This window comes from Suricata suricatta, chromosome 10, assembly GCF_006229205.1.
Source record: "Suricata suricatta isolate VVHF042 chromosome 10, meerkat_22Aug2017_6uvM2_HiC, whole genome shotgun sequence".
NCBI classification, from domain to species: Eukaryota; Metazoa; Chordata; class Mammalia; order Carnivora; family Herpestidae; genus Suricata; species Suricata suricatta.
In genome coordinates, this window is record NC_043709.1 from 13,066,670 (window position 1) to 13,092,686 (window position 26,017).

The following is a 26,017-nucleotide window of genomic DNA, read 5'->3' on the forward strand; positions in this document are numbered from 1 at the left end:
ATTATAGGCATGGAAAAGTGGGAGGGAGCCGGAGGAGGTGGTGAGGTCTCCTTGGGAAGCCTACCTGCTCTTGCACTTTGCTTCTGGATGAACTTGGACCTGCCTGAGGCTGAAAGGGGGAAGAAGGTTCAGAGATGCCACAGATCAGACAAAGCCAAGGTTTGTTGGCCCTTTTCTCCCATACAGGACTCAGAGAACAGCCCTGTGTTCAGAAAACATACAGCCTTTAACATGCTAATTTATGTCATCAACTCAGCTTACCTAAAATACCACTTACTCTCATTGGAAACTAGCAGAACGACTTGCCCAATGAGAGGCAAAGCGCCCAGAGCTTTGTATTTCCATATCTTCCTTACACCTCCCATCGCGCTTTTGAGGTTAGTGTTTCTGCTCCCATTTTAGAGACTGGAAAGTAATCCCTCCAGAGCATTTAAGTAATCCCTCCAAGGAACAAATTTCTAATTCGCCTTTGTTGTGAATTTTCTAGAGCGTCTCGGACCCTGATGTACTTCCAGAGCTTGCTGGGTATCTTCCTATATGTTCCAGGTTTTGTTTTTGGTTTTTTTCCCCATAAGAAAGAAGACCCCTCGGGCCCCAGCGCATCTGTATCTCTAACTCTGAGCACGAAAGCAGGGGCATGAACCCAGAAGGTCACAGAAACCTCATTTCTGCTTAGGCTCCACCGCGTTGGGAAAGCTTCAGTGTTCAGAGTCTGTTTCCTCCTCTGTAGCGGGAGCGCCGGTGGCCACCTGCTCTGATAACCTAGGACACTATCAGCACCACCCACCCAGCACCACACAGATCCATAGTGGGGCCCCGATGCCCATCTCTCCCCTCCCTGCTCGAAAGGTCAATGCCAGTTGAGCAAACCCAGTTGCCATCAGCAGCCTGTTCGTTTTTATTCTCAGTGGAACCCACTTGGTTTTACCAAACAGGGAAACAGGTTTCAAAAGCCTGGGTCAGAACTTGTGGTCGGCCAGCTGGTGGACAACACAACCCTAAGCAGCCTGTGATTCCATGCACCCACGCCTTCAGCCTGGGCCTTTGATCTGCGGTCCTGGGCAGTGGAACGCAGCGGGTCCTGTGTGCCACATGGATAGGAGAGGGCCAGGAGCTCAGGGGTTTAGCCCTGAGGTGATTAAGAGGGAGAGACTCGAGTCCTGTTTGTGAAGGCCCAGAGATACATCAAAAAGCCCTGGGCCGAGGCCAACGCAGCGCAGCTGCACAGGTGAACCCCACAGGGTGTAACGCATCGCATTCTTTGATCCTCAAGGTTTGTGAGTCACAGAGGCTCTCTGGGATGGTTTGGAAGCTCAGTGGAAGAAAAACTTGAAGTATGGAAAATGAGAAGTTCTTTTTGGCGGGTGGCTAAGAGCGGGTAATTTTCTAGAGATGTTATTCTATTTAGTATTCTCTAAGGCAGCCGTGTGGTAGCCGGATACGGGGATTTCTGTGGCATCGGAACAGAGAGGACAGACAGCTCTGGGTGGGCCATGTTCCTGGGGCACTGTGTACAAGGTGTGGGAGATGGGGATGTTACCTTCATAAAATGTTTTAAAAATCCATAACTCTCCAGAGGGCCTCTTATGAAACTGATATTTAAGTGGAGAGAGCATAGGATGAGGCATAAGAGAGACCTGGGTACGAACACTCCTGGGAGGTGATGCTTCAAAAACAGGGTTTTGAAGGATGAATAGGAGTTCACATAGGAAAACCAAAACAAACGTTGTCGTTATTAATATTTGTTCTTTGTGTTCTCTTCCACTTTCTCCTTTTCCTCTTTCCCTTCCTCCTGCTACTTTTTTATATCCATCTGTTTTATTGAGAACAAAACTGTCTACCAGGAAATGTGCAAAGGTGGGAAAAGAAGACAGAGCCGAACAGCGGCGTGGGGTGCGGGTCGGGGCTCAGGTGTGTTTCGTCGCCGCTAACCCTGCCCTGCTCTTTCCGCCCCGCAGATGGGAAGCCGGTGTCCCTGTCCCCGCTGGAGTCTCAGCCGCACAGCCCCCGGTACGCGGCCGCCGGCCCGCGGGAGCGCGAGAGCCTGGAGGTGCGCGTGCGCGAGGTGGAGGCCGAGAACCGCGCGCTGCGCCGGCAGCTCAGCCTGGCACAGGGCCGCGCCCCTGCCCCCCGCCGCGGCAACCACTCCAGGACCTACTCCATGGAGGAGGGCACCGGCGACAGCGAGAACCTCCGCGCGGGCATCGTGGCGGGCAACAGCTCCGAGTGTGGGCAGCAGCCGGTCGTGGAGAAGTGCGAGGTAAAGAGCACCCCACGCGGGCCCCTACCCCCACCCCAGGGCAGTAGTCCAGACGCCAGTGGCCCTCACCCCTCGCAGATGCCACCAGGAGGCACCTCTGGGTGCCCCCAAAGGGCCGGCATGCTTGACTAGGCCCGCATGTGAACCTGGCATAGTCACTACCATTGCCGTGTGACCTGGCCAATAGATTAGCCTCTCTGAGCCATAGTCTTGCCATCTGAAAATTGGCTACAGGAATGCCTCTAGCACAGAGATCTTAAGAGGAGCGAAGGGATGGAAACCACCACTGCCTTCTTTGCAGTTCGTTTAGACCCAGGGTTTCAACGCCCAGTTGTCATCCTGGGGACACCTGCTAATTTAGACTGTGGTGTGATTGGTATACCTGGAGTTGTGATTTTGTTGGGCAACAGTTCCCTTGGCCACCTCCTCACTTTAGGATCGGCTTCTGGAGTTCAGAACCAGAGACCTGTTGGTTCTCTAAGGCAGTAATTTGAACTTGTATAACTGAGTATTCTGTCCCACCTCCCCCCGCTTCCCAAAGTATACTTTTGGTCTTAGTAACTCTTTGAACCTTTGGAGAACTTACCCACCCCTTCTCCCTACTGGCCTCACCCCTCTCATTTGTGCATTCGTGCTTCTGTGTGCATTGAACACAAGTGCGTACACATTCGTTTCCTGTTTCTACTGCTCCCTATGGACAGGAATTAAAGCACCCTTGTTACAAGCAAGGCCTTTTGTGACCCAGACAAGCCTGAGTTCATATCTAAGCTCTGATGGCTTCTGCTGTGGGTGCTGGAGCAAGTTACCTAACCTCTCTGAACTTTAAATGTCTCACCAATAAATTTGAGGAAATAATTCCTGCGTCACGGGGGATTTATGAGAAGTAAATGGGATGGGCTGTAGAAAGGCACAGACTGGGTCTGGTTCACAGTATGTGTTCAGTTAAGGTTCATTTTTTATTAATTTTAGCTAGATCTATTATCTGCTGTTGCTTTATTCCATTTCCTGGCTACATTCTTAGAATGTTAAACTTCAACCCCCTCTGAAAACACTTGGCAAACTTGATATATTGTTCATGTGAGAGGGGTCCTTAGCTATTTTGCTGATCGCTACAGTATCGGTGATGAGTATATTGCTGATACTACACTCAGGGAACCTGGGGCTTCCTGAGCCAGTAGGCTCAGTCCTGGGGAAGGTCAGTGGTGAAGGAGGAGGGCCCTTGGGTTGGGAGGATTTGTCGTGGTCTCTCAAGCCTGGTTGAGGTGTGCAGAGGTGGACGCAGGTGCATGGAGCCTGAACAGTGAGAACTGTACACGTGAGTATAAAAAAATATGAAGCAAAGCAAGAAAGAATGCAGGACATGGGGAGTTTGGTCCGGAAGCACAGAGAACCTGGGCCAGGAAATGATTACACTATATCTTCATTCATTCTTCCATCTGATAAATAGTTACTGAGCCTCTGCTATGTATCCCACACTGTTCCCTGTGCTGGGAAATAGCAACGAACAAAACCCCCCTTCTCTCATGTTGAGGCGGGAGCCGTGGAGGAAGAGATGTGCGAGACGCAGAGGATTGCGAACGTCAGGACTTGTTAAATGCTGGGTGTGTATCAGCCCTGCCTGCATGCCTGGTCCCGTCCATTTAATCTTGCACTGCCACCGCCGGGGGCCTGTGGTACTGAATATCTCTCTTTTACATCTTCAAAAATGGGGACTTGGCAGTGTTATCAAACTCCCCCACTTTGGGCTGGTCTGGGGAGGGCCCTAGTTTTGAGAGCTTGTATTCTTGCCTGGGGGACGGCTTGCTTGCTTTCTTGCATGTCGTCTGCTCCAGGTCATGGCTCTGGGGTCACCTGGGGGTGGGTGATGGAACCCTGCCAACCGGGTCGGGGGGGCCCAGAGGGAGGAAGCGTATTTACGCTACTATGACTCAGGCTGACTCAACTGCCTGAGAATCAAGGGGAGTGACAAGTGGAAATGGGAAAGGAAAAGAGAGAAGACACAAGCAGAGCAGAGGGAGAAAATGGGGGCTTTCTCTTCCTACTACGGTCTGTCTGGCCAGCAGCTCTGTGCCCCCATTCAGTTTTCAGAGAGACACCCCCTTTCTAACGAGGGCTTTGCCTGGAGTGCCTTGCAAAATCGTGTAGACAAAACAGCTCCCGAAGCTGGTGGTCCACTGACCTAAATCCTGACCCCGTTCCCGGCTTCGTAGCCATGTGGCACCTAGTGGCTTGTATCATTTTTCTGCGTCTTGGTTTCCTCATTTGTAAATTAGCGATTAAAAGATAAAAATCAAGCTCCTGCCCTGTACTATGTCCGGGGTGACAATATGTATTAGAACTCGAGGCAAGCTCTAAAATAGTTGTTACTGGCATTAGATTTCACTGTGAAGTATCAAAACATCCCAACTGACCATGGCTTTGAGTCTTACTTCTCTTGCTGCTTAAAAGGCTGGAGGCCTTGTGAAGAGGGATGTCTGTTTTAGGGGTACAGGCTTCCTTCATGTCTCGCTTAGCTTGCTTGGCTGGCGTTCCCAAGGTGGTCTCGTGGTTTGTGGTGACGGGGGGAGCACATTCCAGCAGGCAGGAGAGAGGCACCATTTGGGTAGGACATGCCACCTTCCTTTAATGACACGTGTTAGACATTTCACCCTCTGTCCTCCTTGGAGCACCTTGGCCGAAGAACATTCCTACAGGGCCATTGGCAGCTGCCACCTAGCTACAAGGGAGCCTGGAAAAGTTAGGTTTTTATTCAAGGAAACCCCGTTCTCTGCTAACATTTGGAGCTCTGCTACCAAAGAGAACAGATATTAGGGTTACACTGAACATTCTGTCTCACATGGGTTGTGCCCACACTTGGTTGTGACTTAGAATTACGTACCAAAAATGTGTATTCTTGGGATCCATTCTAGACCTATTAATTGCGAATCTCTGGGTTAGGCTGCAAGAACGTGGGCATTAAAGAAATCTGTGCAAGTGATTCGAGATAGTGGGACATGAATGGAAGCTGCATAAAGGCACAGCATAATCAATGGGGTTCTCTTTATCCCCTTGCTCTTTAAAAGATAAAGTAGCAATATAGAAATTGAGATCTTGGGATTGTTGGTTCTTATCATAACTTCCCTTTAATTAAAAAAATTTTTTTAGTGTTTTATTTATTTTTGAGAGAGAGAGAGAGAGAGAGAGAGAGAGAGCGAGCAGGGGAGGGTCAGAGAGAGAGGGAGATACAGACTCTGAAGACAGGCTCCAGGCTCTGAGTTGGCTGTCAGCACAGCCCTACGCGGGGCTCGAACCCATGAACCGTGAGATAGTGACCTGAGCCAAAGTCGGACACCTAACCGACTGAGCCACCCAGGCGCCCCACTTCTCTTTTAGTCTTTTGACTTGCACCTGGGAATTAAGCTTTCTTCATTTTCCTTCTCTTTCCCTGTGTGTCGTGATAATGTTACTTCTTAGGTCCTTAAGGTTAGTTTTGGTAGAATTATCTGCGATGAAACCCTGGTCCTGTTCAGAGTTTCTGTAGATGGATTTGAACGTCTTGATCGTCCTATTTCAGCATGTCTCCTCTGGGTCCACATTCCTTGAGATGCTGACTTCATACCCATTACAGTGTAAATGCTTTCTCTGTCTCCATCACTTGGTGTCTTTAAAGATTTCAGCGAAGAAGCCATAGAGGCAACAAGAATGTCAGTCAGCAGAGTCGGCGTAGACGCCCCCCTTCCTCACGACGCTTTGTGATTATAGGCGCCTGGTCCTGACACCCTGTCAGCACAGCGCCTCGTAACCATGGATGTTGTCATCCTCTCTTGTGGCACTGAAACTTCTCTGGGGTATGACAAGTACTTGTGGAAAGTCTTCTGTAATGATGCCGGCTGTCAGCCGAGGTATCTGGTGATGGGAGCAGCGGGCCCTCGCCAGTCCCTGTGCCCTCTGAGTGTTCCTAATTACGCAGCCTTCACGTAGCTGTCCGTTTTATTCCTGCCTTTCTCTGTGATCAGGACGATGCCGTTGCAGCGAGGCACTGGCTTCCGTGTGCCACGGAGCCTGGAGCGGAATGACCCCCTTTGGCGGGCGTGTGTATGGATCTGTGTGTTTTCCTTGCGTTTCTGGTCCCGGCATATCCTGGGAGTCCGAGAAGTCACGGGAATTAGAGTCCAACGTCCCGACCAGGAATCTGCTTTTGTCAGTCACGCGTCCTGTGAGCTTGGGTGCCTCCGTTACCCTCTTGTCGTCTTATTTCATCATTTCAAAATGAGAATTATGATCTGTGCTTCCCGGTGCAGCTGTAAGGGTGAAACGAGGCAGCGGGAAGGAAACCAATTCTGCAGGCGTGTCTCACACACTTACTCTGGAGGCTTCCCTTTCCCGACGCTCCCTAACACACACCTAACATAATGGCTTAAACCAATACTGGTCATTTTATTAGGTCTCTGGTTTTGGGGGGGGGGCGGTCAAGGATTTGGAAAGGGCTTAGGTGGACAGTTCGGATTTGGGGGTCCCTCGTGTAGTTGTCATCAGTTCGTGGCCGCGGCTGAGCCGCGAGGGCTGGAGCTCTGACCCAGCATCCTTCCTGCCTGGCGTAGACTCGGGGGCTCTCCGTGTCTGTCCCTACGGCTGGCTTGGACTTCGTACAACATGGCGGCCCCAGGGCAGTCGGCTGCCTCCACAGCAGCTGGAGACTAAGTACGAGTGCTCCAGTGACCAAAACACAACAGAAGCACTTTCTATGACCTGGCCTTGGAAGTCACACAGTGTCACTTCTGCTGATAATGTAATCTTTGATTTGAAGCTGGCTCAAAGGCTCACCCAGTTTTCCCCATGTCTCAGTGGGAGAGATGTTGAAGAATTTGTGGATATCCTGTAAGATAGCAACAATGAATGCTGTTACTGTAGGAGGTCAAGGGAGTGGTTCTCCCTGATGTGAGGCCGCCTCTAGGGAAGTAGGTCTCTCCCTCTGCACCCTGCTTGGAGCTTCGCTTCTCAGTATTAATGTCATAGTAATAAAAGTTAACATTTGTTTGGCCTTTGAGTGGATCAGACGCTATGCCAAAATTTACATAAAATACCTCATTCAGTCCACACAGAAGCATACTTTCTTTATTTGACACATTAGAAAGCTGCTAAGAAAGGTTCGATAATTATTTCGAAGTCCTACTGCCTGGAAGAGGTGGAGGTCAAATTTAAACGTAAGCATGGGGACGCCTGGGTGGCTCAGTCGGTTGAGTGTCCGGCTTCGGCTCAGGTCATGATTTCGTGGTTCATGGGTTCGAGCCCCATGTCGGCTTTCTGCTGACAGCTCAGAGCCTGGAGCCTGCTTTGGATTCTGTATCTCCCTCTCTCTCTACCCCTCCCCTGCTCACACTGTCTCTCTGTCTCAAAAATAAATAAAACATTAAAAGAATTATTTTTAAAAAAGTTTAACCTAAGCAGTTTACTTCTAGAGCCTGTGCTTGGAACCCGGCACTACCGCTTTGTGAATTAGAGCACCTGGGACCCACACTCAGAGCCCCACTCTGGCAGGTGCCTCATCTCGAAGGCTCCAGGGTGACCAGACATGATGGAGGTCATCTCTCACCTTGGGGGCTACCGTAGACTGAGGGATACTCAGTTCTCAGTAGGTTGAGGCAAGGATATTGCCTCTTCTTGTCAAAGAAGTTCTGTTTTAAATTGCCTTCCAGATGTGACTACGTTTGTTAACTTAGTAGGGGTGTACTGTTTTGCTTTAGGCGTTACGGTTATAAAACTTGACACCTTACAGCTTCATTTTCTGGGCCCCTACCTAACTACATGGCATTTCGATCTATTGTTTTTACTTTGAGGATTTTATGGAATAGCTCAGCAGTAGCGGGCTTGCCTGCCATCCTCCGTATACATGTTGCTATTGGAAGATGCTGTTGCAACATTTGGATTCAGATTTCATTAGCTTCATAGGTGGTTTCTGGGGCTCCTTCAAGGATGTAAATCTGCTAAAATATCTTCCCTAAATGTTAGGCCTTGGAATTAGGGAATGTACAGCTGGAAGGAACTTAGTAGGATTTTCTTAGGCGTTGATTTTCAGGGAACCCTAGCTCCTATAGCGGTAACTTACGTTAATGTCCCCTCCCTGAATCAGGTAATTATCACTTCATACCCAGTTATCCCCCCCCAACCCAATGGCTTCCGATAACAAGCATCTGTCGTGTCATACAGTTTATGAAAATCAGGAGTCTGGGGGCAGCTGAGTCGGACATTGTGTCTGTAGGTTTCTCATGGGGTTGCGGTTAAGATGTCTGTGAGGGCTGTGGCCATCTGTCGGCTTGACAGGGACTGGCCGACCTGCTTCAGAGATGGCACAGAGGCATGGCTGGGACTTCAGTCCCTTAGGATTGCTGGAGCGTTCTCACATTGTAGCAGCTGGCTTTCTCCCGAATAAGTGATCAGCAGATCAAGGCAGAAGCCACAGTCTTGTTTTATGATCAAGCCTTGGATATCATATACCAATCCCTCTGCCCAGCACTGCTGGTCGTACTGACCGACCCTCACACAGTGCAGCAGAAGTTATAAAAGGGCTATACAAGCTGGAGGGAGCTTTGGGGACAGTCTTGGAGGTGGCCGCCACACCACGACAATGGCAAGGGGCACTGTCTCCTTGGAATCTCCTGTCTGTGCTTACCCTGGAGCAGTCCTACCTTGATCTGTTTTCTATTTGTACTCTCTTGTTACATTTTATTTTTAAAATGTGCCATTAGCAACAACAAAGAAAGGTACATCTCTCTCATTTATAAAGATGATGAATGGGGCGCCTGGGTGGCTCAATTAAGCATTCGACTTCAGCTCAGGTCAAGATCTCACGGTTCGTGAGTTCAAGCCCTACTTTCGGTTCTGTGCTGACAGCCCAGAGCCTGGAGCCTGCTTCGGATTCTGTTTCCCTCACTTTCTGTCCCTCCTCTACGTGTGTGCAAGCACGCATGCGCTCTCTCTCGCTCTCTCTCTCTCAAAAATAAATAAACGGGGCGGCCAGGTGAGTGCCCCACCAGGTAAAGGTGCAGCTGGAGGGTCCGCAGGGCTGTACCAGCTCCGGGAAGTGGGAGGGGGGGGTCTCCCAGGAAAAAATAAATAAATAAATAAATAAATAAATAAATAAATAAACGGTAAAATATTTAAAAATAATAAGATGATGAAGCTAAACTGGAGCAAAATAAAAGCTCTGTCCTAATTTTAACCAGTTGCTGCCGTGGCCCAAGTAACAAATGATTCCAGTGGTTCATTTCCACATTCCTGTGTCTTCTGCCCTCTTGTACAGGAGGAGGGTGAAGGCATCACCAGTATTTGACACAGCAGATGGAACCGGGCAGCTCTGAAAGCCCTTCTTTCAACGATGGTGGGGGCGGGGGGGAGACTATCCCAACCCTTACTTGAAGGAGAGTCGGGGATAAAGGCAGAAGGAAAGAGACCAATGACTGGCCTTGGATAGTATTTCAGGCTCAAGCCCTTGAAGGTAGACCCTTCAGCATACTACAGACTTTTACGTTAATAGCAATACTACTGATTTCTGATACTTATCTCCTACTTACAGGATGCCAGGCTCAAAGCCCTTTACACGAATCATCTCAGTTACTCTGTTCAGATTTCTGTAAATTGGGAAATTTTTACCTGTCTTTTACAGATGGAGGTGAAGGACTAGGGCATATTAAATTGAGGGCACATTATGGAAGCGAGGAAACCTAGCAGGCCATCCAGCTTGACCAGAGCGTGAACCCTATGAGAAGAAGTGGGCAGGGCTTTTGGTGAGAATGATCCTAATCTGCTAATCATGTCTCCTTTCACTTTTTGAGCAAGCATTCGATTCCAGATACGCACTTTACATGTGTGAGCTCTCGGACTCTCTCTCTCTCTCTCTTTTCTTTTTTTTTTTTATTTTAATAAATGTTTGGTTATTTTTGAGAGAGAGAGAGAGAGAGAGAGAGAGCGAGTGAGCGCACAAGCGAGCAGAGAATCCCAAGCAGGCTCCATGCCACCAGCACAGAGCCTGATGTGGGGCTCAGATTCATAAACAATGAGATTACAACCTGAGCTCAAATCAAGAGCCAAACACCCAACTAGCTGAGTCACTCAGACACCCCTCCTGGACTCTTACTCATTATAAATTTATAGCTAAGGAAACTTGGGCTTGGTGAGGCTACATGGTGAAAAAGTGCAGGTCTACGTTATAAATCTTCTTTGTGTTTAATTGTGGTACAGCAAAGCCACTTAACATGGAATTTACTCTCTTAAAAAATGAAGTGTACATTTCATTAATGATAAGTATATTCACATGGTTGTTCAATAGATCTCTAGAACTTTTTCATCTCGCAAAATAAACTAAACCTGTTACAAAGCAATGCTCCGTTTTTTCTCTCCCCTCCCCCGAGACCCTGACAACCACAGTTCTGCTTCCTGTACCTTTATCTACTTTAGATACTTCATATAATGGGATCAGACAGTACTTGTCTTTTTGTGACTAGCTCGCTTAACTTACCGTGATGTCCTCAAAGTTCAGGTTGTAGCACGAGACAGGATGTCCTTCCTTCCTTTTGAAGAAGAATAATATTTCGTTGAAGGTATATCCCACATTTTGGTCATCCATTCATCTGACACCAGACACTCAGGTTTGCTCCTGCTTTTCAGCTCTTGTAAATGATGCTGCAGTGAACGTGGGTGTGCAAATATCTCTTTGAGACCCTGCTTTCTGTTCCTTTGGCTATATTGCCAGAGATGGGATTGCTGGACCATATGGCAATTCTGTGTTTAATTATTCCAGAGACCACCATATTCTTTTCCATGGCAGCTGTACCATTTTATCCTCCCCGCAACAGGGCACGAGGGTCCAATTTCTCCACATCCTTGGCACAGGTTGTAAATCTTAATGTATATGATATTTTGCTTCCTCTGCTAGAGAAGTCAACCGCAAAGTGATCACCACGGGCTTTGCATGAATACATCAGGTGGCCGCTTCTCCCCTCCACCTTTGTCTACCTGTCCCGTATTGCTTCTGGCTTAGTGCATGGAGAGGCACCCCTGAGATGGTGTTTCACATGCAGTCTGTGACGGCGTGCCCTGGGGACTGCGCCTGAGGCTCTGTGGGGTGTATTGGAGGTAGCTGCCCCAACAAACGTAGTTCTCTGCAGGGAAGGCAATTCCTGGCAACTGGGGACAGCACTTACCTCTTTGAAGGGGTGTTTGGACAGCATATCACACCATGCTTGAGTGATTGCAGTAGCTTCCTGACCTTTCTGCCTCCCGCTTGCTCCTTCTCCCCACGCACGTGCACATAGACCTGTTCTGTTCTCAACACGAAGCTTAAGGGATCCTGTTAAAATGGAAGTCGGATCCTGCCATTTCTCAGCTCTGAACCCTCAAGCGGCATCTCTCTAAACCCAGAGGAAAAGCCAAGTTCTTCCAAATGGCTGTGACCTCTAGAAGGTCTTCCTCACCGCCTGGCTGTCTTCTTGTGGACTCGCCATGCAGCCTGGCACCCTCTTTTGCTCCCTGCTCTTGCCCCAGCACGTACAGTTGAGTCTGGCACACAGTAGGTGCTCAGTCTACATTTGCAGAATGGTTGCAGGTTTGGCGAGTGTGTGTAGGCTTTTGAGGTCGGGGGGATCAACCTTAGGTAGGGGTGTAAACACCCACCAGACATGGCAGGTCCGTTTGGGGCTGTATTCAGACAGCTCATCTGCTCCCAACACCAGTTAGTCTTCTCTGGACTCACCCTCAAAATCAGTTTCCCCCTTCAGTGTCTTCCATGTACCATTTGGGTTTCTGATTCCTGGGGGTACTCTGTTCTTTGCAACACAGGAAAATCCTACAGTGGGCCAGAAATGTGCAGGATGGAGAGTATGGTGGTTCATTTGTTTGTGGTCCATTTTTTAGGTCTTGGCTATGGAGAAGGTGCTCAAAGTCCCCAGTGCAGGGTGGCCCTTCCTGTCCTTGTCCTTGGCCCCAGAGCCTCCTTGGTTCCACCTGCCCTTCCTTGCTGAGCCCCTGACAGTTTGCCTCCCACAACAGTCAGGAGGCATCTACTTTTATTTTTAAATGATTTTTTAACTTTTTAGTTGAAGTATAGTTGACATACGATAGGAGGTGTCTATGTTTTTTATAGGATGAAGATAATTCTATCTTCTGGGCCAGTTGTTAAGAATTTAGAGGAAACCGAGTTCGATCACTGGCTTCCCAGAAGAGTAGAGATGCCCTTGAGGTTTGTAAGATGACTTTAGATGACTCGTTAGCAATATATCTCTTTCATTTTAATAGTTACACATGTGTTTTTTGAGACAAAGTGGTATGGGTTTAACAGGACTGTGAATTCAACCTCTCGGTTTGCCACTGAGTGGCTGAGCCAAAGACACTTAACCACGCTGTGCTATCCGCTCTTCATCTTGACTTTTGGAAAATTCTGGATGTTAGGAAGACTCTGCAGAAATACCCCTGATCCATGCTGTCATTTTCCACGGTTACAGTTACCTGTGGTCATGCTGTGGTCTGGATCAGATGATCCTCCTTCTGACGATTTGTCAAGTCAGTCGTAGCCTGCGCCTGCATCAGAATGCATGCGTCATTCACCTCATTTCATCTCGGCACATAGCCCTTTTGTCTTCTTCCTTCGTCACTGGAAGGACGAGTACAGGACAAGACGCTACTTAGACCACATTCACGTAACTTACATGTTGCTGTAATTGTTTTACTATTAGTTACTGTTGTTAATCTCTTCTGTGCCTAATTTATGACTTCCACTTTATCATGGGTATGTATCTATCAGAAAAAACATAGTAAATACACGGTTTAGTTCTTTCCAGTTTCAGGCGTCCACTGGGGGTGTCTTGGAAAGTATCCCCTGTGCACTATGTATATAGAGATTGTGCACTGCTCTTATACAGGATTCACCAGGGATCAGAGAGGTTAAGTTACTTGCACAACGTCACTCAGCTGGCCAGAGGCAGAGCTGCAGCCACTATCCACCTCTCCCCCAGGGTGGGGGCGGAGGGGTTAAAGCACAAAGATGCTGAGCAGCTTTTCCTTATGCTGTCTCGCCATTGCGAGAACGGCGTCACTTCACGAGGTGCACCTTCTTGCCCTCTCTTGTCTGTGCACAGCAAGTCAGTGTAGTGCCCATTTTTATGTCCCTTTTCCAGACAAGCCATCGAGGCTCAGGGACGTTGAATGAGAGCTCCAAGGTCATACAACAGCAGCTTAGCTTTGATGTTGCAGCTCAGACCAGATCTCTCCACTTGTGTTGGGTTTTTCCCCACAAACCCTTTTCCACCTGTGTTCCTGTGGGCATCGCCCCAGAGACCTGCCCCCCCCCTCCCATGTCTGCTGCTGCGGTCAGAACGTGGGCTGAGCCTGACTCCTCACAGCAGAGCCCACACTGGTGTTGAAGCAGGGTCCCCACTCTGTCCCGTCCCGCAGTCTCTCTCACGGTTTTGCTGGAGGGGAAGCAAGCCAGGCACAGTATTGATACTTCTGCCAGGGCCCACTTTGCCCCCCATCCCTTAATTTCTTCCTACATTTCTTTTGGGACGACGGTAACTTTTTCCCTGCATCCATAATTGAGAAGACAACCGTGTGGAGATTTTTCTTGTGCGCATTGGGGCTGGCGGAGAGCAGGCCAGAACTTCCAGCCCTTCAGTTTCTCTTAAAGGCTGACACACAGAGAGCTACAAATCCCAGGTGGCCCTGAATGTTAGGAGTGGCACTTGCCCTGGTCCTGTCACCGGAATGCCCTCTCCTCCCTAAAGCCCTTGGCATCCTCTTGGCCTAGCTGGTGCAGGCCACTCCAGGCTGCAAGGACTCCGAGGTCACCATCATAGGATCCTTCCTGGTGTCTGGTTAGCGGTCTTTCTCCCTCTTCTCTTCACCCCAGGGGACTGACTCACCTTTCCATCCAGCTCAGCATAGTGCCTGGCCCATCAGGGACTCCAGAAACACCCATGTCATGCCTGAATCCTTCTTATAAGTCCTGAAAGTCCATGTCCCTCACTCGGCGCTAGTTCAGCTACATTGTCTCTCAGACGTAGCTTGTGGATGTGCTGAGCCCCAGATTCAGGACTAGCGGGAGCGAGCACAAAGCTCTGTGGGCTTCCTTAGAACCTCTGGCCCATGTGTCTGAGAACTTTGTCAAGCTGCTTAAAGTTTATAAACACAGCTTGTACATTTTCAGGTGTGTTACACTGGTGCTCTCATATCTCTTTTTCAGCTTAGGGATCAGCAGCTTATCTATGAATGCTTGAGAGTCCTCTGTGCCTCCTTTCCAGCCACCGGGACCAAGGCGAGGCTAAGGAAGGTCACTGGAATTGGTCAGGCGCTGGCAGGCAATCAATGGCACTCTCGAAGGCAGCCGCAGACATGTGGACTGGTGAGGGTGGTGGAGACCAGAACCCCTGGACCAAGGGGTGGGGGGCAGGCGGCCTATGGAGCCCAGCAGAATCAGAACTCAGAGGGGGAATGGGGGGGTGGGCCTCTGACAGGTGCAGGGGATCTCATCCCTCCTTCCGCCTGCCCTTAGGCCTCCCGAGGACCAAGCTCCACCAGAAACCAGAGCCCACTGGGAGCCCAGTGCTTCAGTCTATAAGTGTCAGGCCTTAGGCACAGAGCAAATGGAAGACAGTAAGAGTGAGTTTGGAGGAGCAGATTAAGGTCATCACCCCAGCCCAGTCTGAGCTTTGTGACCGGTAAAGGCAAGTCTGACATCTGATAACATGTAAGGAAGTCCTGATGGCTGGTCAGCGGTTACCGAATCTGATATTTTAGATGCTTCCCTTTGGTGGGATGAAAGTCCAAGTGGTTGTAGCCATTGGCCATCTTTTTCTTTTTTAATCTAATTTAATTTAATTTATTGAAAGAGAGAGAGAGAGAAAGAGAGGAGAGAATCCCAAGCAGGCTCTGCGCTGACAGCCTGATGTGGGACTCAAACTCACGAACCATGAGATCATGACCTGAACTGAAACCAAGAGTCAGACACTTAACCTGCTGAGCCACCCAGGCAACCCCGGCTTTTGGGCATCTTTAAGTCACCACAGTGAGACACTTGAAACCTGGACTCTTCAAAATCAAGTTATGGTGGTGAGACCATATTTGTGACCCTGCTCTTTCAAGGAACATTCATCCCTGTCCCTTTACCCTCCCCGCTCCGAAGCCCCGCCCCTGACCCATCCTTGGCATTCTCTTCTGGACCCGCAAAAGCCTGGACCTCCCAGAACTCTTGCAAGAGCATGTTCACAGTGCTCCGATTTTCTGCCTTCCTGGGCAGCAGGGCCTTGCTGCTACGGCTCCAGATGATGAATTTATTCATGGTGGCAGGTGTATTGGATGAAACTAAAGAGATTGGAAAATTATGTAAAATGTTTGAGAATGTGCACACTCGTGCTTTCATTTAATGGGCCCATTTTAAAAAGCCCCTGAACCCTGAAGCCAAGACAAAGTTTGGTATCTCAGAGGCCGCATGTTTAAATATTTGCAATTGCAAAGAGCCTGATTCAGCGTGCTTTTATCCATTCTTGTCCCCTTCCTGGTTCTGCCTCCTGCGTGCAGGCGTTTTCCTATTCATTTCCTTCGTGATTTAAACGGGGACGGTTGCATCCGCCTAACAGTCTTTCATCCTGAGTCTTTTGGAGATATTATCCAGAGATAAGTGATGCTGTCTTCGTTTTACAGGTGGAGAAATTAAGATATGCATACATTAGACTGAGTCAAGGTCGGGTTGGCAGCTTGTGGGTCTGAGTTTCCCTGCACCCTCTCTTCTTCTTTCTAAAAGCAGTGTTTTTTCTCAACAGCCCTGTCACCTTTTGGGCAGGGTGGTTGTCTATTGGGGGGCTGCCCTGGGCCATGTAGGGGGTTGAGCAGCAGCCCTGGCCTCTCTCTGCCCACTCGATGCCAGTAGGCCTGCCCACCCCTTGGAGTGACAGCCAAAAATGATTCCAGATACTGTCAGGTGTTCTGGGTAGAGCGGAGGGGGATGAATTTTGCCTCCTATTGGAGACCCATTGCCTTCCAGCAGAGTAATGTAACATCCTGGGCATCGGAGATTGTAAGTTTACCTGTCTGAGATGGGGCTGGGGCACAGAGTGTATTTTATAAGTCTTTCAAGTGTTTCTGATGTACTATCAGGGTTAAGAATGACTGTTCGGGAATTCGAATCCCATCGAAGCCTGAGTAACCTTTCCTTGGTGATGTCACGGGGGGCGGGAGGGTGTGTGTGGTAAAGTAAGCCTGGGAACCAGAGGTCAGTGTCCTGGAAGCCTGTAGGGGGGCAACCAGGATATCAGAACTGCTTTTTTATTTTTATTTTTATTTTTCACTTTGAAGTAATTATAGACTCCTAGGAAGTGGCAGAGACAGTATGTAGGGTCAACAGAACTGTGTTTTGAACTGGCTGATGAGAATAACAGCAGTCCAGAAGCCATGCCGTGGGGACAAGGGCTGTGAGTAGTTCTGAAGATGGAGAAGCACCTCTGGAGACACCTCCCTTTAAGTCCTGGGTGCCAGAGGGAGCGTGCTGGTTCTGCACTACTCCTGGGACCGAGCAGGGCTGGGGTGGGTGTCAGGAGGCCGGTTTCAATTCAAGGTGGGCTGTGCTTCGGTGAAAGGTACAATATCGAGAGGTGTGACCCCTCCGTTCTTTGACCCGTTTTGAGAGGCTGGATGGCTCTCTGTAGGGGCTGCCTTAGGACAGGATTTCCCAGTCTTTGTCCAGTTGCTGCAGCACAGATGGTAGCCGTGCCTGAGGGGGGCCAGCCCAGCCTGGTGAGCCCTGAGATCTCAAAGAGATGAGTGGCTTGGTCTCCTGTAATTCACTGACAGCACGCCAGGGTGCCAAGGGGGACCCCCTCTGGGAAGCCCAGCTCTAGAGAACACCTTTACTGTGATCAGAAGGCAGTGTACCAAGCACCATATTTTGCACTTGGTATTATGCGCATCTGTGCTCCGTGACCTCCTTGTGTCATGGCCCATGTGCTACTGTGAGTCACCTGATGCCACAACTTTCCCAGAGTCACCCTGGGCCAAAGGAGGAAGCCAGGATTGATTTCTGGAGCCTGAGCTCTTAACTCCTCAGATGAGATGCCCCATAAAGTCCCCTTCGGTTCTGCCTGTCTTCAGTTCTTGGGATGACGTCCCCACTGGGGCCCTTGTTACAGAAGGGCCCGCGGAGATGTTCATCAGTCTCTTTGCCCGGTCAGGTTTCCCTAACCTGAATCATCTGAGAACATTTCCCAACTCTGAGCCCTCACTTCTCAGTCTGAGACCCACGATTGTCACTTCTTCCTTTCAGGATGTATGTCTCTCTTCTCTCATGTGATCAGTTGTCATTGTCTCCCAGCTTGGGAGTCAGGGACTCACTGTTTGCCTATGTGAGCCAATTGGCCTTTCTCTCATCCCCAAAATGTAATTGAAAAGAGCCTTAATGGTTTCCAAATGATGATGGCTCCATAAACCGATTAAAAAGACCTTAATAAAACTCTCTCAAGTTATTTTCCACAGCTGCAGACTATGCCCTTTGTTTTCTAATGATCCCAGCAAGAAATGAGGGTGATTTTTATTTTTCATGTGGTCTGGAGCCCCGGGAAGGCCCTCCTCCATCTGTCTAACTTCATGCCCTGTTTCCTTTGCTTCCCAGACGATCCACGTTGCCATCGTCTGTGCTGGATATAACGCCAGCCGCGACGTCGTCACTTTGGTCAAGTCTGTGCTGTTTCACAGGTAAGTGTGGCCGTGGTTCTCTGCGGGCTCGTGAGTGGGGCCATGGCACGTGGCTCGTGCATGGGATTCGTGTGTGGGACCTGACTGCCCGCACCCTTCCTCCAGGGAGACTGAAAGAAGGGCGGCATTTCTCATCAATCATGTAAGCTGCTGTGAAAACACGATTTTTGTCTGAAACCCCAGGGAGGTTATTGTGTTAATAATGTTTAACAGGAGCAGTTGGGTGCTGTCCTACAACGTTTAGGATTACAGCTCTTTGACCTAAAGGGACCTTCAAGGACACTTCAGATTCAAGCCTCCCATTTCTTCATTGGCTTCCATTGCCCGATGGTCACCAGACCTCTCTGTTGACCCATCCCTGTTGACAGGTTGTGTTATGGACTGAATTGTGTCCCCCTAAAACTTATCTGCTGGATAAGTAGTTTTAGCCCCTTCCCCCTCAGAACGTGAGCTATATTTGGAGATTGGCCTTTAAAGAGGTAATTCAGTTAAACTGAGGCAGTACAAATGGATCCTAATCCAGTAGGTCTGGTGTCCTACTAAGAGGAGATTGGGAGATGGACTCACAGAGAGGGAAGACCCTCTGAGGACACATGGAGGAAACACCCATCTACAAACCCAGGAGAGGGGCCTCAGGAGAAACCAAGCTTGCCACCACTTTGATCATGGACTTCCAGCTTCCAGAACCGTAGAAAATAAGTTTCTTTTGATTAAGCGCTCCCCAGTCTGTGGTATTTTGTTATGGCGGCCCTAGCTAGCTAATAGTTACCCAAGTATAGCCTGTCCCATGTCTGGGCATGTCTAACAATTGGAAAGTCTTGCCTTATATTAAACTGAAATTTTCCAATTTAGTGTGTGGGCCCTTGTGGATCCCCATGGAACCAGCCATACAAAGGGTAGGTTCCTTCTCCACCCGGAAGTGATACTGCCTCTCCTAAGGCCTCTCTTATCCACGTTAAACTCCTACTATTTGTTTCTACTTTTTTTTTTTTTTTAACAGGACCTTTCTTCTGTTTTTTTCACCATTTTGATTGACTGATAGACTGATAGACCTATTCAGGGTGTAACCAGAATTGACTTTATAGTTTTAGCTAGGATCTCCGTGGCTCTGTTCTAACATTCTGACCAAGGGTTTAGATGAAGCTTATCCATGGCTGTAGCCAAGATGCAGAAGGTTCTGGGCAGTATGGATAGTCAGGAGAAGCCCTTAGATCTCAGCTGAACAGAGATCGATGTCAAGTTAATGCCCAAATCTAGCTGTCAGTGCTGAGGGCTGTGTAATCTCCCTCCTGCACTTGGCCTTGCAGTCCCCATGGATCCAGCCTCTCCAACTCCAGATGATACTTTTTTTTTTTCCTGGTAGATAACTTCTCCACATGAATTATTTATTTATTTATTTTTTGGGGGAAATTTTATTTTATTTTTTTTTACTTTATAAAGTTTCATTTTTTTAACATATGCAATTATTTTCCATCATTTACAATACAGTAGTTACAGTGACACTCCAAACAGAAAAGCAAAGTAAAAAATCAAAACACCAACTTCTGTTTCATGTAATTAGACTTATACAGAAATTAGAGGGTTGAGTACAGATGATACCTTAAAAAGGCAAATCTGATTTCGTCAAACTTTCCATTGGCTTCTCCTTGTCGAGGAGAGAGAATTGACCGGGGTCTGTCTAGACTGTCAGGACCTGATGTCATTCTCTCTCCTCCCCTTGCTGATAACCACTCTCCAGCAACATTGACCTGCTTGAGCTCACACCCTCTCCCTGCCTGATGTCTGTCCATTTCTCACCTCCTCCAGCCTCTTCCTCCTCGGGAAAACTCCTTATTCTTTGAACAGGAGGCCCACCTGTACCTGTGAGTGTGGGCGGGGCTCCCTTCTCCCAGCCCATAATACCCTGTGCGTCTTTCTGTTACTGGACTTAGTACATCGTATTTTCTTTCTCTATTCATGTTTTGTCCTTTGTAGCCGAATATGGGACTTCCGGGGATACAACAATGCCTTATATTTCTGTATTCTCACAATCTTAGCAAAGGACTTCACATGTATTAGGTGCTCCAGGAAATGTTGATTTGTTTAACAGCTGAATCTGGGGAACTTCATTAATAAATAATCTGAAGATAAAGTTATTCAACCAGTTAACTAATAGCTCTAGCTCAGTCCTGGTTTGGTTGCACATTCGTGTCACTCTACAGCTGAGTGATTTTCGGCAGGCCATTTTAACCCTTTAGACATTCATGCTTACGTCACTTTTTTTTTTTTTTTTTTTTGCTGTGAATCAGTTCACCCCAGAATTTAATAGGTTGAAGATAAAACATATTAGCTCCGCTGTTTAAACTGAACTCCCCTGGGCAGGTCTTCGGGTGGGTGCCCCTGATGTGCCTGTAGTCAGCTAGCAGGTCAGCAAGGCGGCGGATTCCCTGCTCCCCACTCAGGAGTGTGGGGATCCCTGCCTTCCCCTCTCAGCACCAGCCCTGGAGTGGGGTCAGGGGAGCCCTGAGTAACCAACAAATAGAGACTGCGGTCAGCTGCTGGGAGGGGCTTTCAGTTCCCACCTCTTCGCTCTGCCCGGTTGGTTTGGGGATTTCAGTTGCACATCTCAGGAGGAAAGGGGAATACCAAACAAAGAGTGACCAAGTGGGGCTCAGCCTCCTGTCGTCTGCTTTAGCTGAGATACCCTTTCTACCCTCTCCCTGCCCTCATTGCTCCTGTGCGGTTTTTGAGACTTCTCATGGCTCTTCAGCCTCTATCTGCTTGAAGCTGGGCATTTTGTCCCATGAACAGCTGAGTGAGGTCGGTGGTTCTCAGCCTTTTTGTGTTTATTTCTTGTCACTACTAAAGAACGCGGGTCCCTCCCTGGTTGGGGAGGAAACCTTCTCCCCTTTTAGAAAAGAGTATTTGCATGATTACAGACAGTCAACTGTGCTCCCTCTCAATTATGGCACATGTGAAAGCCATAAAAACGTTTTATGTTGTTTGGTGTAAATAGTATCGCTATTGCTTCAGCTACAATCAAATAATTCCAGTAGTTGCCGAAACCCTAAGGAATCCCATTGAGTGTAAACTTTTACTCCTACAGTAACTGTTCAGCACAAAGATGTGACGTCTAAAAATAGCAGTAGATTTATAATTGGCTGCCGATGGCATGCCGGGCTTCGGTGGCGGCCTGGGGCCTGGAGAAGAAAGCAGTTCTTAGTGTGCGTTGTGACGGTTCTGCACCCCACGTCAGTGACGACTTGATCTTCATCCAGATGACCACTTAAGTCCCTCCCATCCTTGAAATTCTACAAATGAGAATGTCTGTGCACTCATGTGCTGGTGATAATGACTTGAGATATCAAGACAAAAGGACTTTTGAAAGACTTTCAGCTCAGAAAGCCCAGCTATAAATAGTTTCACTGCTTCCAAAGCACGTTAGGGGGATTAACCAATACATGGTTGTAAAATAACTTTGGCAAATGAAGTACCTTTCTAATGTTAATAATAATATAATAATAGTGGCGTAGGATGTTTCGTTTGGCTTTCTCAGTTAATTACAGCAATTAGATTTATTTTCCAGACAAGATTTACAGCAAATTTTCATTTAAGGCTTGCTTTGTCACCTCACATCAGTTTTACTTCTGCAGCATGCCCGGAGACAGTGGACAGAGTATCTTTTAAAAGAGAGTAAAAGTGATACAGGCACTCCTGTATACACCTACCAGAACCAGAAACTGCTATCACCTTTTTGGAAAGAAATTTTATGGTGTTATGCCCAAGACCTTGACCTTATATGACTACTTCAGAGACTTTTGTCTTAAAAATATAATCCTGGGGGTCTGAGTGACTCAGTTAAGCTTCCAAATCTCGATCTCAGCTCAGGTCATGATTTCAGTGGATGAGTTTGAGCCCTGCCTCGGGCTTTGCTCTGACAGCGTGGAACCGGCTTGGGATTCTCTCTCCCCTCCTCTCTCTGTCCCTCCCTCCCTCCCTCCCCCCACAAGATACGTATTTTAACAATCTTAAAAGAAAAAAATGGATAATCCTAACTATAGAAAACACTTTCATAACATGCTGCTTATAAGCATAAAAATTTGAATCATACTGGGGCGCCTGGGCAGCTCAGTCAGTTAAGTGTCTGACTTCAGCTCAGGTCATGATCTCACGGTTCATGAGTTTGAGACCTGTGTCAGGCTCTGTGTTGACAGCTTGGAACCTGGAGCCTGCTTCTGATTGTGTGTCTCCCTCTCTCTCTGCTCCTCCCCCACTCACACTCTGTCTCTCTCAAAAATAAAATAAATGCTAAAATAAAGAAATATTTCAAAAAATTTGAATCATATTTATAAGCAGTAAGACTAAATAATGGAACACCCTTTTATATAGTAAACCATGTTCTCAATTGGTGGACAAACTATATTTTAGGATATAAAATAAGTGATAACACAATTCAAAATGTATGCATAATATTTTCTACTGTGTAAATACAAGTACGTAGTGTCCCATGTGTGCAGACGTGCATAAATATGCTCAAAATACCAGTAGGAGAAAGACTAGCAGAGACTTTGCTTAAAAATGGAATTTTTCATGTGTTGTGTTTGGAGAGGTAGAAATGAAGGTGATCTTGTTTTTGTTTTCTCTTTACATATAACTTTCATCATCTCATTGTGCAAAGAAAAAAGTGGATGAGAAAGAATAAATACAAAATGTATGGGAACAAGGGTTTACCTCATAGAAAACAGAGCAATATGTGTCCACGGAGGGGTCTTTAAAGGAAGTTGGGGGACTCCCTGAAACTCCAGTCCCATTTGCAAATAAACTGGGGAATAACTGCTCTGTAAGGGAACCAAGCTTTTAGTGAGCAGAGGAAACAAATGACTTAGTAGCTGAGTGTTTACCTCCTGGGCAGGAAGGTGGGCCAGCTAGTAAACATAGAATATTTGTTTGCAGGAATGATCTACTTACTCTCACACTGCACAGTCCCCTTGGCAGGAAGAAGCTGGGTGATTTCCCTTCCTTTGCATATCAAGCAGCTGGATTTTTGTTTCTGTTTTTTTGTTTTTTTGAAAACTTCACTCATGGCCCTGAAGAACATGGCGGATAAAACAGCCAATTTGTGCCCAGTATCCGTCTCTAATTGTGTAACCGCTTATTCAGGCTTAAGCTTCTTATAGAAGCAGAGTCTAGCTTGCAAAGGGAAGAACGTAGGACTTGAATACAACAAACAGAAGTAGGTTCCGATTCTGGTCTTGCCATCTAGGAGCCGGGTGACCCTAGTGAAGTCTCTGTACTTCTTAGAGCGTTGGCTTGGCCCCTAACCTTTCTTACAGCCCTGTTTCACTGTCAACAGAGATAATCTATGTGAAACATTTCTGTATTTTCTTTCTTTTTTTTTTTTTTATTGAGAGAGAGAGAGAGGGAGAGAGAGAGAGAGGGAGAGCAAGCGAGCGAGCACGGGAGCTGGGGAGAGGGACAGGGCAGGAAAGAGGGAATCCTAAATTCAGATGGAGCCTGACGCGGGGCTCGATCCCACGACACTGGGATCATGACTTGAGCTGAAATCAAGAGACGAACACTTAACCAACTAAGCCACTCAGGCGCCCCTGTATTTTGTTTATTGAACAAGTATGAATGTAGTTCTCACTCTGCATCAGGCTCCGTTGTAAGTATTTTTCAGATATTTAATGCGTTTAATGTTCCTGCGACTCCAGGAAGGTGGGTACTATTATCTCCCTCTTTCAGAGATGAGGAAGCTGAGAATCCATCATGCACGTACCTGAGAATCCATATGTTACGTCCTAGCTCAGGGTCACAGAGAGGATGCTCCAAGCTGGGTTGGTACCCAGTCAGTCTAGCTTCAAAGTCTGAGCCCTCAACTAGGGGTTTGGGGGGGAGGTGATACTATTTTGAATATCATTATTCTTTCTGTTTTTAATCATCATTTTGGGTGACCCTACACACATTGTTTATTACTGTGATTTCCGTAATCACCCCTTCATCCCTCCACCAAAGTATGCATTTTTGAGGTGCTGCATATAAAGTAAATAGTGGTTTTAAAGGGTTGGACATTAATGTTCTCATAAAACTTAAGGAAAAGCATGGAGGAAAGGAAATGGTTACTGTGAGGTGATGGTTAACCTAATTAGCTTGACTGTGGTGATTATTTCGCATTCTACACACATATGAAAACATCACCTTAAGTGTTTGTAATATATTTAATGTATACCTTAAATATATACAGTTTTTGTTAACTATATCTCAGTAGAGCTAGGGAAGAGAAAGTACCATGGTCACGCGCTCTCTTTGGACAGGTGAGATACCTGTGCTGTGTGGTCGTGCACGTACATGTAAAGCCAAAGGGAGTTGTGTAGCTCAGACACCAAGTATCACATAGGCCATTGTATTTGACCTTCATCCCAACCTGGTACAGTAGATGCCATTATCCCCACAAATGAATGACGAGGTTAAATAGCTTGTTCAAGGTCACAGATAATAAGTAAATCAGGCTCCTGGGATACTAACCTTGGTTCTACCAAAGCCTGGAATCCATGAGGCATTTTGGTCTGTCCGTCCATCCTTCCTTCCTTTTTTCTTTCTTTCTTTAATTCTTTCTTTCTTAATTCTTTTTCCTTCTCTCTTTCTCTTTTTCTTTCTTTTTCTTTCTCTCTTTCTCTATCTTCTTTCTTTTTCTTTCTTAATTCTTTCTTTCCTTCCTTCTTTCTTTTCTTTCTTTCTTCTCTCTTTCTTTCTTTATTTCTTTCCCTCCCTTTCTTCCTTTTCTTTCCCCCTCTCCTCCCCTCCCCTTTCCTTTTTTTTTTGAAAGTTGCTCTATACTTCTTCCATGGAAAGCTTTTCTGACGTGATGCTGTAGCAGGATACTCTCACAGAGTCGTGACACCGAGGCTTTTCTTTCCAGGAAGCAACTCGATTCTAGTGGGCATCGCTCAGTTGGGTTCATACCCAAAGAAATGAGCCCTGAACACCACGTGGCATGGTTTTATATATTTTTTACTAATTTGTCTCCCGTATACGATAACACGCAAACATGCTGTCTGATTAAGTGGTCTCCTGTTACAAGGTCTTGAGGGATGTTGTCACATACGCGAATAGCAAGCTTGCCTTTTTTTTTTCTTTCGATTTGGGAGGGGACCCTACCACAATGCTGACTTGTCCTTGAATCCTCCCACATTATCAGTGCTCCTTCTCTTCCTTCAAACCAGGAACCCACACCGAGAAAGCCTCATTCTGGCTTCTGTGTTTTTCTGCAATGAGTTCTATTAAATCTCTAAGTGTAACAGACTCACTATGCATTGGAGGTGCTGTCACGGGCTCTTTTTCAAAGAATTGCCATTCCATTGTAAACTTAATAATTAAGGATTATTTCAGCTCAGATGTCCCCGTATATTTTAATAAAAACAGAGCCTGGATTGCCTCGTAGGGGCTGTGGCACATTCCTGCCAAGATAAGAAAGGAAAAGCAGGGAGGAAGCTGGAGTTTAATCATCTTCAGTCCTTGTATTACCATATTTACTGCATCCCAACCTGGAAGAGGGCAGCAGTTAAGGAAACCAGAGGCAGCAGGAGCATTGCTCATTATAAGCGGAGTCCGCGGGCTCTGCTGAAGATGAAACATGCACTTGCTTCTTTCTCTGTTGTCAGAGCGTGATCCTGTCTGAATATAGACCAGACTTAATGTCTGTATCATTCAGGCCCCAGCAAGCTACGTGGGACTTGTTCTATATTAAGGTGTTCTGGCCTCTTCACATAGAAGCCTTTGCTCATGGGCTCAAAGCAGGCCCCCCCCCCAATGCATATATAATTGGCGGCTGGTATAAAAGACTGTTTTAGATGTTACACACAAATAAATAACATTGAATTATTCGTTGAGGAAATTATCTTTTGTGTGTGTGTGTGTATGTGAATAATAAGAAATTCTGGATAAGTGTTTATCCTTGCCTTGGTGAAGTTCTGCTGCTGTAAATATGTCCTTAACATCTGTCTAACTCTTGCTAATCTGCCGCTGAACAAAAGAGAATAGGTTGCAGGCTCTTGGCCTTTGGCTGAT

The 26,017-nt window shown here is 47.3% G+C and overlaps 1 protein-coding gene across 3 annotated transcripts in view; it reads left to right on the top strand.

Annotated features, from left to right (window-relative positions):
- Positions 1-26,017, top strand: part of LARGE1 (LARGE xylosyl- and glucuronyltransferase 1) — a 528,769-nt gene that overhangs the window by 232,906 nt on the left and 269,846 nt on the right. For all 3 annotated transcript variants that reach the window (XM_029954992.1, XM_029954991.1, XM_029954993.1), the window contains 2 exons: positions 1,959-2,260; positions 17,889-17,971. In XM_029954992.1, coding sequence (XP_029810852.1) covers positions 1,959-2,260; positions 17,889-17,971 — 385 coding nt within the window. The remainder of the gene's footprint in view (positions 1-1,958; positions 2,261-17,888; positions 17,972-26,017) is intronic.